This window comes from Equus przewalskii, chromosome 13, assembly GCF_037783145.1.
Source record: "Equus przewalskii isolate Varuska chromosome 13, EquPr2, whole genome shotgun sequence".
In the NCBI taxonomy this organism is placed as follows: domain Eukaryota; kingdom Metazoa; phylum Chordata; class Mammalia; order Perissodactyla; family Equidae; genus Equus; species Equus przewalskii.
Genome location: NC_091843.1, coordinates 34,881,919 through 34,895,867, shown reverse-complemented (window position 1 = coordinate 34,895,867; position 13,949 = coordinate 34,881,919). Strand labels below are relative to the sequence as shown.

The window sequence follows — 13,949 nt, the reverse complement described above, 5'->3', positions numbered from 1 at the left end:
TGAAAAGCCTTCACCCCTCAAGATGCTCAATGAAACCCAATTAGGAGAATAAAGAACAAAGCACACGTAGGCGTATCATAGGAGAGCTGCTGAAGACCAAAGTCAAAGAGAAAATCTTAAGAGCAACCACATAAAAATGATACATTACTATTCCAGGAGCAGCAATAACATGGAGAACTGACTTTTCAACATAAATCATGAAACCAAAAGACAAAAGAATGATGTCTTTAAATTTCTGAAAAAAAAAAAAAAAAAAAACCTACCAGACTAGAATTCTATTACCAGAAAATATATCCTTCAGAAATGAAGTTTTCAAACAAAGAAAAACTGAGAGAATTAATTACAGGCACATCTGCACTAAAAGAAATCCTTTTAGTGGAATTTATTATGCAGAAGGAAAACAGTCCTGCAGGAATCACAGATTGGCAGGAAGAACTAGAGCAAGAGTCGGGGTAAAGATAAAGTGATATTGATCATACGAGGCAAAAGTTGCAGTTTATTAGAGGATTTAAAAAATATATAAAATTTAAATTCATGACACTAATAATGTAAAAGGCAGATGGTATAAATAGTTAAGTTCTAAGGTTCTAAGCATTATCATGGAAGCAGTAACATTAAATAATTTGTATTAGACTTGTGGATCAAAGATGCATGCTATAATCTCTAGGATAATTGCTAAAAGAACAACTAAAAGGGCCAACCCTATGGCCGAGTGGTTATTTTTGTGCATTCCACTTCACCGGCCTGGGGTTTCACCAGTTTGGATCCTGGGTGGGGAAGTGGCACCACTCATCAGGCCATGCTGAGGCAGCATCCCACATAGAACAACCAGAGGGACCTACAACTAGAATATACAACTATGTACTGGGGGGCTTTGGGGAGAAGAAGCAGCAGAAAAAAAAAGAATAACTAAAAAACTAATTGAAGAAAAAATGAAAAATAACAATTATCTGGATAATCCAAAAGAAGAAAGAAATTTTACTGACACATAGAAAAAAATTAGATGGTAAATATAAACAGAAATATATCAAATATTACATTGATTGCAATTAGATTAAATAATCCAATTAAAAAACCAAAATGGTCAGACTAGGTTTAAGAAAAATTCAATAATATGCTATCATCTAAAGGTATGTGTGTGTGCTATCACAGAAAGGTTGAAAGTTAAAAAATATGAAAAGATATATAATAAAAACACTAACCAAAATAAACCGAGTGTAGCTATACTCACATAAGACAAAGGAGACTTTAAGGAAAGATGCATTACTAGAGATAAAGACAGATGTTTCATAATGATAAAGAAGTAAATCTACCAGAAATATGTTGGTTCTAAGACTGAATATATCCCCATCAGATAATTACAAAATATATAAAGCTAAACTGAGAGAACTAAATGAGAAATAGATAAATCCAAATCATAGTAGGAGACAATACTCTCTCAATTCCTGATAGAATAAGAAGACACACACATACACACAAACAGATTAAGAATATTAAAGGGGCCAGCTGGTGGCCCAGCAGTTAAGTTCGCAGGTTCTGCTTTGGCGGCCTGGGGTTCGCCTGCCCGGATCACAGGTGTGGACATGGCACCACTTGGCGAGCCATGCTGTGGTAGGCGTCCCACATATAAAGTAGTGGAAGATGGGGCACAGATGTTAGCTCAGGGCCAGTCTTCCTCAGCAAAAAGAGGAGGATTGGCAGCAGATGTTAGCTCAGGTCTAATCGTCCTCAAAAAGAAAAAGAATATTAAAGATCTGAACAGCAGAATAATTATATTTGAATAAACTGACATACATGGTACAGTGGAGAATACATATTCTTTTATGTGCATATGGAATATACAAAAATTATCCATATTGTGGGTCATAAAGCAAAATTCAAAAGATTTTTTTAAAGAATTGAAGTAACTCAGAGTATGCTCTTTGACTGTGGACTTAAAACAGAAATAAAAATATAACAAGAAATACCAAAATATTTCAAAATTAAATAATGTAATCCAAGGGTCAAAGTAGAAATCACAGTAGAAATTTCCTTATATTTTGAACTGGTTAAAAATTAAGGTCTGATATATCAAAACAGTACTTAGAGGGAAATTTAAAAACTTTAAATACCTATGTTAGAAAAGAAAAATTAAAAATCAATAATCTAAGCTTTAATTTGAACAGCTTGAAGAAACAAATCAAACAAAAATAAAGAAGGATGAAAGTAACATATATATTATACACATAAACATAAGTAAATGCAATTGATGACAAATATACAACAGAGAAAAATCAATAAAACTGAAAGTTGATTCTTCATAATGATTATTAAAATTAAAAACTCTTAGTAAAACTAATCAAGAAAAAAAGGAAACATCAACTCCTAATATCAAGAAGGAAAAAGGAACATCACTACCAATCCTACAGACATGAAAAAATTAAAATGGATATTGTGAACAACTTTATGCCAATAAATTTGACAACTTATATAAAATGGAAAACATCTTTTAAAAACGCAATTTACCAAAACTGAAACAAGAATAGGAAATCTCATTAGTCATATCTATTAAATAAATTAAACTTGTTATTAAAAACCATGCCACTTGAATTCACACTAGTGAATTCTTCCAAATACTTATGGAAGAAATAACACCAATTTATACAAACTCTTTCAGAGAACAGAAAAATAGAATATTTCCCAAATCATTTGGGTGCCATCATAACTTCAATGGGTTATGACATCTAAACCTGAATAGGCCATTATGAGAAAGGAAAATTACAGACCAATCTCTTTTATAAACATAGATAGAAAAATTCTAAAAAATATATCAGCAAATAAAATTCAGAAACATATAAAAGGGAAATAATAAATTATGAGAAAATTGTGTTATTTTAGGAATACAAATGCAATTGAATATTTGAAAACTGATCACTATAATTTATCACATTAACAGATAAAGGAGAAAAATCATATGATTATCTCAATGGATTCAGAAGAAGTCATTTGATAAAATTCAGCATATGTTCATGGTAAAATTGTTAGCAAACTAAAAATGGAAGGGAACTTTCAGAGTGTATTTTAAAACCTACAGTAAACATTATCCTTAATGGTAAATTATTGGAAATTTTCCCTCAGTGATCAAGAATGAGACAATAATGCCTGCCTTTACTATTTCACTTCAGTGTTTTACCAGAGGTCCTAACCAGTGGAATAAGCAAAGGAAAAAAAAAGACACAATGATTGGAAGGGAAGAAATAAGAATGTCTTTTTAAAAAATGACATGATTGTATACACAAAAAGTCATAAAGAATCCACAGACTATTAGAATTAATAAATGAAGTTAGCAATGCCTCTGGATATAAGGTCAGTATACAAATATAAATTGTATTTCTATATAGCCACAAAACCAGGAAATTTAAAATTTCAGGTATCATTTACAGTAGTTTCAAAAATACCAATATCTAGAAAAAAATCTAACAATATGCCTAAGACTTCTACACTGAAAAATATAAAATATTACTGAGACAAGTTAAAGAGAAAGATATATAATGTTAAATAGTTGGGAGACTCAATGTTGGGAATATGTCAATTCTCTCCAATTGCATCTATAAATGCAGTAAAATCTTAAAATTTCAGCAGATTTCTGTATGAAAATTGACAAGCTGAATCTAAAGCTTACATAGAAATACAAAGGAACAATAATAACCAAAGCAATTTTGAAGAAAAAGAATAAAACTGGAGGACTTATCTATCGGATAATAAAACCCATCATAAAGCTATAGAAATTAAGACACTATGGTATTGCAGGATAAATGAAGAGAAAAATTGAAAATAAGAGTCTTGAGCAGACCTATGGTCATCTGATTTATGACAAAATGACATTTCAGAAACAAAGGCAAATGGATCTTTTCAATAGATGGTGCAAAGTCATTTGGATGTTTACATGAAAAAAATAATTTTGACCCTAACCTCATTCATATAAAAAATTAATTTCAGGAAGATTATAGTTCTAAATGTGTCAAGTAATTTTTCAAAAATACCATACAAGAATATTTTCGTTACCTTGGAGTATGCAAAGATTTAAAGAGAACACAAAAATCCTAACCACAAATTAAAAGTATTGACAAATTAGGCTAAATCAATGTTAAGAAGTTTGTTCATCAACGATACCATGAGAGAGTTAAAATCCAAACCACAGAGTGGAAGAAGATATTTGCAATACATACTTCTAAAAAAGTACTTATACCCAGAACATATAAGGGACTTCTAAAGGTTGTTAAAAAAAAAGGCAAATGCCCTAAATAGAAAAATAGACAAAAGACTTGAAAAGCACTTCACAAGAATGCACCCTAATGAGCAATAAACATGCAAAAAGTATGCTCAATTTAATTAATCTTCAGAGAAGTGTCAATCAAAGTCACAATATGATATCACCACAGTGGTTAAAATTAAAAGACAATATCAAATGTTGACAAGAATATGGAGAAACTGGAACTCTCATTCTTTGCTGGTTTGGATAAAACTTCATTTGATAACTGTTTTGCAATATCTGCTAAAGCTAAATATAGGTGCACATCTTAACATACAGCAATCTAACTCCTAGGAATATATTCAACATAAATGCACAGATACACATCGAAAGACATGTCCAAGAATGTTCATAGCAGCACTACTAAAATATCCCCCAACTGGAAAACCCAATGTCCATCAACTGGAGAATGGATAAACAAGTCGTAGTATAGTCATACAATAGAATTCAAAGCCAGGAGAATAAAATAAATTAGGACAATGTGCAACAGATGAATTTTACAAACGTAATCTTGAGTGAAAGAAGCCAGTCATGAAGGAGTAATATTCTATAACTCCATTTGTACAAAAGTTCAGAAAAAAGACCAAAAAACCCTTTATGATAGAATTCAGAAGGGTGCTTACCTTTAGCGGGGAAGCTAGCGACCAGACAATGACGGGAAAAGGCTTCTAGGGTTTTGGTAACATTTTAGTTTTAATTTGTGTTCTGCTCATAGGAACGTGTTCACTTGGTGAAAATTCATTGAATTTTACACCTTTGATTTGTGCCTTTTTCTGATATATATTTCAAAATAAAAATCATTTTCATAAAATTGTAAACTTTTTAAAACATCCATTATCATTTATTTCTTGAATATAATCAAGTAAGAGACCCACAAGAGAAAGTTTCTTTGCGTACTCAAAGATACTTTTATGAGGAATACTAATATATCATTTTAGTTTGTTCTGAAAAGTATTTTTTCACTGAAATCTAACTCAGCAAATGTTTATTTAGAACTTCCAGTAACTAAGAATTGGAGTTAAGATGGGGAACACTTCTGTGACTTAAAAGGATATTGATATACATCAGAGTTCAAGTTTGGAAGGAAACGGCAAATACTGTATGCAATAGTAAATACGGACGCCTGGTGGCGCTGCAGGCTAGGATTCTGAATGAAGGGCGCTGTGGATGCCCGGGACGCCATTAAGCTGGGAGTCAGAACTCTGAATGCTTCCTAGAAGAAGGAAGCATTTTAGGTGAGATCTAGGGGCAGAGATCTTCAGAGAGGGCATCATTCTAGTGCAAGTGTTTCAGAAAGATCTAATTTGAGGTTATTTAACAAATCATCTGGGTTGATTGTATACCGGAGTTGAAGAAACTGCACCTCCTTGGGTCGGATCTGAACAATGGGGACTGCGCTAACAAAAACGCCATGGAAAAGGCAAGTTCTCTTTCTTGCTATATTGTTGCTTTTGTGGGAGGCTGGCTCTGAAGTAATTAGGTATTCCATGCCAGAAGAAACAGAAAGTGGCTCCTTTGTGGCCAACCTGGCAAAAGACCTGGGGCTCAGGGTGGGGGAACTGGCCACTCGGGGCGCGCGAATCCATTACAAAGGAAACAAACAGCTCTTGCAGCTGGATATAAAGACCGGGAATTTGCTTCTCTATAAAAAACTAGACCGGGAGGTGCTGTGCGGGGCGACAGATCCTTGTATACTGCATTTCCAACTATTACTGGAAAAGCCAGTGCAGTTTTTTGAAGCTGATCTGCAGCTCACAGATATAAATGACCATTCTCCAGAGTTCCTAGAAAGGGAAATGCTCCTAAAAATTCCAGAAATCGTCCGGCCAGGGACTGTGTTTCCTTTGAAAATAGCTCAGGACTTTGACATAGGTAGCAACACTGTTCAGAACTACACAATCAGCCCCAACTCCCATTTTCACGTCGTCACTCATAATCGCGGAGATGGCAGAAAATACCCAGAGCTGGTGCTGAACAAAGCGCTGGATCGTGAGGAGCTGCCCCAGCTCAGTTTAATCCTCACAGCTCTGGATGGTGGGGCTCCGCCCAGGTCCGGCACCACTGCAGTCCGCATTGAAGTCGTGGACATCAATGATAACGCCCCTGAGTTTTTACAGTCGCTGTATGAGGTACAGGTCCCGGAGAACAGCCCCCTAAACTCCTTAGTTGTCGCTGTCTCCGCCAGAGATTTAGATGCAGGAACGAATGGGAAGGTAGCCTACTCTCTATTCCAAGGCAATGAAATTACTCAACCATTTGTAATAGACGAAATAACAGGAGAAATTCGTCTGAAAAGGGCATTGGATTTTGAGGCAATTCAATCTTACAACGTGGAGATTGCAGCCACAGACGGCGGGGGCCTCTCCGGGAAATGCACCGTAGCGATAGAGGTGGTGGATGTGAACGACAACGCCCCTGAACTGACCATGTCGACGCTGGCCAGCTCTACCCCAGAAAACTCCCCAGAGACTGTAGTTGCTGTTTTCAGTGTTTCTGATCCAGACTCCGGGGACAACGGAAGGATGCTTTGCTCCATCCAGAACGACCTCCCCTTTCTCTTGAAACCCACATTCAAGAACTTTTACACCCTAGTGACAGAGAGGCCACTGGACAGAGAGAGCCGGGCGGAGTACAACATCACTATCACGGTCACCGACTTGGGGACACCCAGGCTAAAAACCGAGCACAACATAACCGTGCTGGTCTCCGACGTCAACGACAACGCCCCGGCCTTCTCCCAAACCTCCTACACCCTCTGGGTCCGCGAGAACAACAGCCCCGCCCTGCACATCGGCAGCGTCAGCGCCACGGACACAGACGCAGGCGCCAACGCCCAGCTCACCTACTCGCTGCTGCCGCCCCAGGACCCGCACCTGCCCCTGGCCTCCCTCGTGTCCATCAACGCCGACAACGGCCACCTGTTCGCCCTCAGGTCGCTGGACTACGAGGCCCTGCAGGCCTTCGAGTTCGGCGTGGGCGCCACGGACCGCGGCTCGCCCGCGCTGAGCAGCCAGGCGCGGGTGCGCGTGCTGGTGCTGGACGCCAACGACAACTCGCCCTTCGTGCTGTACCCGCTGCAGAACGGCTCTGCGCCCTGCACCGAGCTGGTGCCCCGGGCGGCCGAGGCGGGCTACCTGGTGACCAAGGTGGTGGCGGTGGACGGCGACTCGGGCCAGAACGCCTGGCTGTCGTACCAGCTGCTCAAGGCCACGGAGCCCGGGCTGTTCGGCGTGTGGCCGCACAACGGCGAGGTGCGCACGGCCAGGCTGCTGAGCGAGCGCGACGCGCCCAAGCACAGGCTGCTGGTGCAGGTCAGGGACAATGGCGAGCCGCCGCGCTCGGCCAGCGTCACGCTGCACGTGCTGCTGGTGGACGGCTTCTCCCAGCCCTACCTGCCGCTGCCCGAGGCGGCGGCCGAGCAGGCGCGGGCCGACCCGCTCACCGTCTACCTGGTCGTCGCGCTGGCGTCGGTGTCGTCGCTCTTCCTCCTGTCGGTGCTGCTGTTCGTCGCGGTGCGGCTGTGCAGGAGGAGCAGGACCGCGTCGCTGGGTGGCTGCTCGGTGCCCGAGGGCCCCTTTCCGGGCCACCTGGTGGACGTTACCGGTACTGGGACCTTGTCCCACAGTTACCAGTATGAGATATGTCTGACAGGAGGCTCTGAGTCAAATGAGTTCAAATTCTTGAAGCCCATTCTCCCCAACCTCCCACCCCAGAGCGCTGGCCAAGAAATAGAGGAAAACTCCACGTTTCGGAATAGCTTTGGATTCACCTAAGGATTTGATTATGATGCACCATGTTATGTCATTTATCTCTAATTTCCCCAGATACAGAATTTGAGAGCATAATGGAGAAAAATCTCACCTTAAGGTATAGCCTTGATTTCCCTTTCATGATGAACATGTCCATTGAACTTTATCCTGTCGAATTTTAGAAAACTCAATTCTACATCGTGTTTATTTGCAGAGTGCCATTCCAAATCCATGCATGCTGCTCATTTTCCTGAAATTTTTGCTCCTCTTGTGCATTTTCGTTGCCAGGAACTCTCTTAGTAAAATCAAAGGTTAATTGTTTTTCTCTGTATTCTATCCCTTCTGTTTTATCGCACTCTAAGTATATTTGATGCTAAATAGCAAAAATAAAAAGTTTTTACATAGTTTTCTTTAATTTTGTTTTCAAAGCATTACATGCATATGATAAATGTAATATGTGAGAAAATATGATGAAAAGCAATACTCTATCTACTCTTCTTTCTTAGCTCTCATCTGCACTAGCAAACATTTTTTTCTCTTTAAGAGTTTTTAATTTTTTTCCTTTTTCTCCCCAAAGCCCCCCGGTACGTAATTGTGTATTCTTAGTTGTGGGTCCTTCTAGTTGTGGCATGTGGGATGCTGCCTCAGCATGGCCTGACAAGCAGTGCCATGTCTGTGCCCAGGATTCGAACTGGTGAAACCCCTGGCTGCAGAAGCAGAGCTCGCGAACTTAACTGCTCCACCACGGGGCGGGCCCCAAACTTTTTTTTTTTAAAACCAGTTTTATTGAATTATAACATATATACAGAAAAGTGAACAAATCTTTAATGTTCAGTCAATGTATTTTCAGAAAGTGAACATACCAGCATCTTAATAAAGAAATGAAACATTACCATCATTCTAGGGGCCATAAAAATTACCCCTTAAAAATCACTACCAGCCCAAGTGTAACAAATGCCCTGACTTCCAATACTACAGTTTTGCCCGTTTTGAATTTATATAGGTGTAATGGTAGAGTATGAATTGTTTTGTGTCTGACTTCTTTCACTCAACATTATGTTTATGACATTTATCCATGACACTGCTTTTAATTTTAGTTTTTCATTCTCATTGCTGTGTGGTGTTCCACTATATGAATATTTCACAATTTCTTACCCTTGTAGATGGATATTTGGGTTGGTGCAAGGTTTGGCTGTTTGAATACTACTACTATGAACATTCTTGTACGCGTCTTTGGCAAACATTTCTGTTGAGTATATACCTAGGGGTGGAATTGTTGCTCATTTAGTAAGTACATGTTCACTTTTAGTAGATATTTCCAAGTATTTTCCAAAGTGGTTGTATCCACATACACTGCTATCAGTAGTGTCTGGAGGTACCAGTTCCTCCATATTCTTGCCAACATCTGTACGTCTGTTTTTCATTGTATCTCATTGGAAAGCACTTTTAAACCTTTTATTTTCTAGCTCTTTTTGTATTTACTTTCTTATAACTAAAGAATATGTTTGTAACTTTTTTCATAAACTTTAAGCAATTAATCTCCTGCTATTATTGTTTAGTAACTACTACACTTAAAACCTCTCTTATCCATCCTTCACATATAGCAAGCTCACTGTTTTCTGGTACTTCTCTCCTCAAACTGAAACCTCCATTTATTGTTCCACTAACAACAGTTTCTTTTGATCTTTTTTGTATGAAAGAAAAGAACAGAATTCTTATTTTTCCTACTACTTGTTTCTTCCTTACACTTTCAAACCTCTCTCAAATGAACTTTTACTTCTATATAGTCAAGGTTGATCACATTTTTGGCTCTACAACTATAGCTAAGAATTCCTTGTTTTGTCTATAGATCTGTTTTAGAACTTGAAAATCAATATTAAAAATTCACTTTTAATGACCACATGTATTATCTTTGGCCTTGCAGCCAAAGATCACCAGGAACACACTATGTCAGAACAAAGTTGGGTTTAGACTTGTACTGAGGGAAACTGCACACCATGGGGAACCTTAGGTCACCTTAGTAACAGAGTCTTACATAGGAGTTGTAGGATTTGGGCTTGTGTTAAGTGATTTGGGGTAGGGTTCAAGGAAGTGGGGGTAGCTCTGGATTGAATGCTTTCAGAGAGTGGGGGTAATTCTATGGTTGGATATCTTAATGAATTTTATTTAGGAGGTGAGAAGAACAAAGTGAAGTTAAAGCTGTAATTGGCTTTTTACAAACCAGCACTTACTCATAATAGCCAGGAAAGGGGACTCTGGTGTTTTGGTTATTGTTTGTACAATGTCCTTGTTTTTGTCTCTGCTCAAGCATGATCATGAAATCATCTTATTTTGGTTTTGTTCCTTCAGGGTCACAATGGCCTTTAATGATGTTGTTGTTCTGTGAAGTTGTTTATGTTCAACAGGAGAAGATCATGGCCTACTTGTGAGGGTCAGGTCAGTTCCGAGCTGTAAGGGGCTGCATTTCTCTTTCTCAAAATATTGTTCATTGAACAATAAATTTCTAGAAGAAAACATAAGGGGAAACCTTCATGACATTGAATTTTGCAATGATTTCTTGGATGTGACACCAAAAGCATAGGCAACAAAACCAAACATAGACAAATGAGACTACCTCAAACTTAAAAACTTTTGTGCATCAAAGAACACAATCAACAGAGTGAAAAGGCAACTTCTGGAATGGGAGAAAATATTTCAGAATCCTATATCTGATACGAGGCTAATATCCAGAATATATATGAACTCCTACAACTTAATAACAAAAAATGAAGTAATCCAGGGGCCATCCTGGTGGCGCAGTGGTTAAGTTCGCACATTCCACTTTTGCCGCCCGGGGTTTGCTGGTTCGGATCTGGGTGCGGACCTATGCACCACTTGTCAAGCCATGCTGTGGGAGGCGTCCCACATATAAAGTAGAGGAAGATGGGCACAGATGTTAGCTCAGAGTCAGTCTTCCTTAGCAAAAAGAAAAGAGGAGGATTGGCGGCAGATGTTAGCTCAGGGCTAATCTTCCTCAAAAAAAAAAAAAATCAAGTAATCTGATTAAAAAATGGACAGATATTTTTGAATAGACATTTCTCCAAAGATGAAATAACAAAAATATGAGAAGATGCTCAGTATCATTAATCATCAGAGAAATGCAAATCAAAACCATAATGAGATACCACTTGACAAACATTAGGATTATTACTATCAAAAAACAGAAAATAACAAGTGTTGGTCAGGATGTGGAGAAATTGACACCTTTGTGCACTGTTGGCGAGATTGTAAAATGGTGTGACTGCTACGGAAAACAGTATGGAGGTTCCTCAAAATTTTTTAAATACAACCTCTGTATGATCCAGCAAAATCCCACTTCTGGGCATAGATCCAAAGGAATTGAAGGCAGGGTCTCAAAGAGATATTTTCCACTCATGTTCATAGCAGCTCTGTTCACAATAGGCAAGAGGTAGAAGCAACTCAAATGTCCATCTATGGATGAATGAATAAACAGAAGGAGGCATATACAGAGACTGGAATATTATTCCGCCTGAAAAGGAGTGAAAGCTTATCACATGCTACAGCATGGATGAACCTTGAGGACCTCATGCTAAGTGAAATAAGCCAGTAGAGAAAAGGCAAACACTGCATGATTCCGCTTACATAAAGTATCTAACGTGGTCAAATTCAGAGAAACAGAAAGCAGAATGGTGGTTACCAGGAACTACTAGGAGGAGGAAAATGGAAGTTTTTGCTTAATGAGTATAGAATTTCCAATTTGCAAGATGAAAATGTTTTGGAGATCTGTTTCACAATTATGTGAATATACTTAATACTACTGAACTGTACCCCTAAAAATGGTTAAGGAGGCATATTTTTTCTTTTTTATCACAATAAAATATATTGTTCATTGCAGAGCCATATTACTTAGTGATAAGGACTATATTTCCTGCTCTTTTGATTTACAGTTTTTCTCTCATGCCATTGAAAATAGAATGTTCCTAGAATCAAGATCAAATAGATTCACCATTTTAGACTCCATCAATTCGCTTTACCATATCTTCAAATATTTTTAAATCAAGAATTCACATATTTCCTACCTGAAGTGCTTTACTTTTCTGCTTCCGTCTGGACTAAATGATCTCTAATCGTGCATAAAACTGTCACCTTGTCATCATTCTTCTCTTAGTTGAGTCCATTGTTTGATAGATCCCTTATCTCCTCCTTTCTTTTATTTTATTCCCTCTCCCTGCTATAGAATGTTTACTAAGAGAGTATGTATGTGTAGGAGAGTAAGTATGGCTTCCTAAGAGAGGGTGCCCAAAAAATAAACTTTCTGAATCTCTGCACATGAGAAAATGCATTTAGTTTTCTCTTTCACTTCACTGATGTTTTATGTATTATATATGCCATTCGATGTCTTATATATTCTAACAACTCATGCTTTTTTATATCTGGGATTATTTCATCTCTACTATTATTTCCTTGATAATTGTGTTCCTAACTTTATCTTGCTATTTTTTTCTGAGACATGTGCTTGTTGGATATTGAGCATTGTCAATTGTTTCTTATATTTCTCTTTTATTTTATATCTTTGGTTTTCCTTCTACAGCCTCACTTAAAGTGAGTCCCTCACTTTATTTTGAGTATTTCTATTGAATTTTTAATTTTACTATCATATTTAAATCCCTAAGAGTTTTTTTTTATTATCTGATTGTGTCTTTTCCACAGGATCACTTGAGATTCTCAAAGTTCACTTTATTTCCTGAATGATCTGTTTCCTGCAGGTTCCATTTCTCTTTTTGTTTTTCTTTGTTGTGGTGGTTTCCCTGTCTCTGGTGAGCCATTATTATCTGTTCATCTGTAAGAAAGAAGAACTGAGTAGCTGTTGTGAAAGAGTTGCTGTTTTATAAGTCTTCTCTGCTTTTGTACAATAGGGTGGTCTGCACCCAAGTTCCTGTCCTGAGTGGAAATTCTGACAGAGTCCTCTGTGTGAGACAGTGCAGGGCCAGGTCTGTAAAACACCAGACCTTACTTTAGGATGTATTGTGATGAATGGGCAGAGAACTCTTTTTAGGATGTGGCTCTTCAAATGCCAGGATACAAAAGCTTTTATTCTGGGATTCCAAAATCTCCACCAAAAGTCCTAGTGTTCTCCAGAAAAATTCCTTTTATTTCTTTAGAAATGAGCCTTAATGTTTTTGAAGGGAGATCTTGGGGGAAATAATAATTATTAAACTTATTATATGTTATATATAATGTATTATTATTATTACACACTTTCTATGCACTTAGCCATTTTCTAAATTCTTTACACATATCTCATTTAATCCTCAAAAAATAGTACAATTGGTGTCCTCATTTTAGAGATCAACAAATTGGGGCATACAGAATTGAAGTAACTTGCCAAGGCCACTTAGCTACTAAGTGGTGGGATCAGGATTTGAATCCAGGGAGCCTGATCCCAGAGACATTGCTTTTTTGGTTTTACTTTTTTCTATTTTGAAGTCTATTAAACATCAAAGAAAGTGTATACAATATATATGTGCAATTTAAAATAAAAATAATGAAGAGTTCACCCATGTACCTATTATCCAGCCTAAGAATTAGAACAATGCCAAGACTTTGGAATCCCTGTGTGCTTCCACCATAACATCTCCCATCCTCATGAAAATCAACCACTATCCTGAATTTTTTATTATTTTTCTTCTTTATAGTTGCAACAGATATGCATATAGCTCTAAATAATATATTGTTCAGTGTTGTCTGCTTTTGAAATTTATATAAATGGATTCATGTAGTATGGATCATCTATGGGCTTGCTTTTTTCAATCATTGTGGTATTGAATTCACCCATGTTAATGCAGTTCCTTCCTTTATACTGCTCTGTAATATTCCTTTGTAGAAATACACCTTTACCTTTAAATTCA

At 37.9% G+C, this 13,949-nt stretch overlaps 1 protein-coding gene across 1 annotated transcript; it reads left to right on the top strand.

The window, feature by feature from the left end:
• The first annotated feature begins 5,438 nt into the window (after window positions 1–5,438).
• On the top strand, window positions 5,439–13,949 carry PCDHB5 (protocadherin beta 5). The gene has a single exon (XM_008519681.2). It carries the CDS (start codon window positions 5,677–5,679, stop codon window positions 8,062–8,064), a length of 2,388 nt encoding a protein of 795 aa, XP_008517903.2. The 5' UTR covers window positions 5,439–5,676; the 3' UTR covers window positions 8,065–13,949.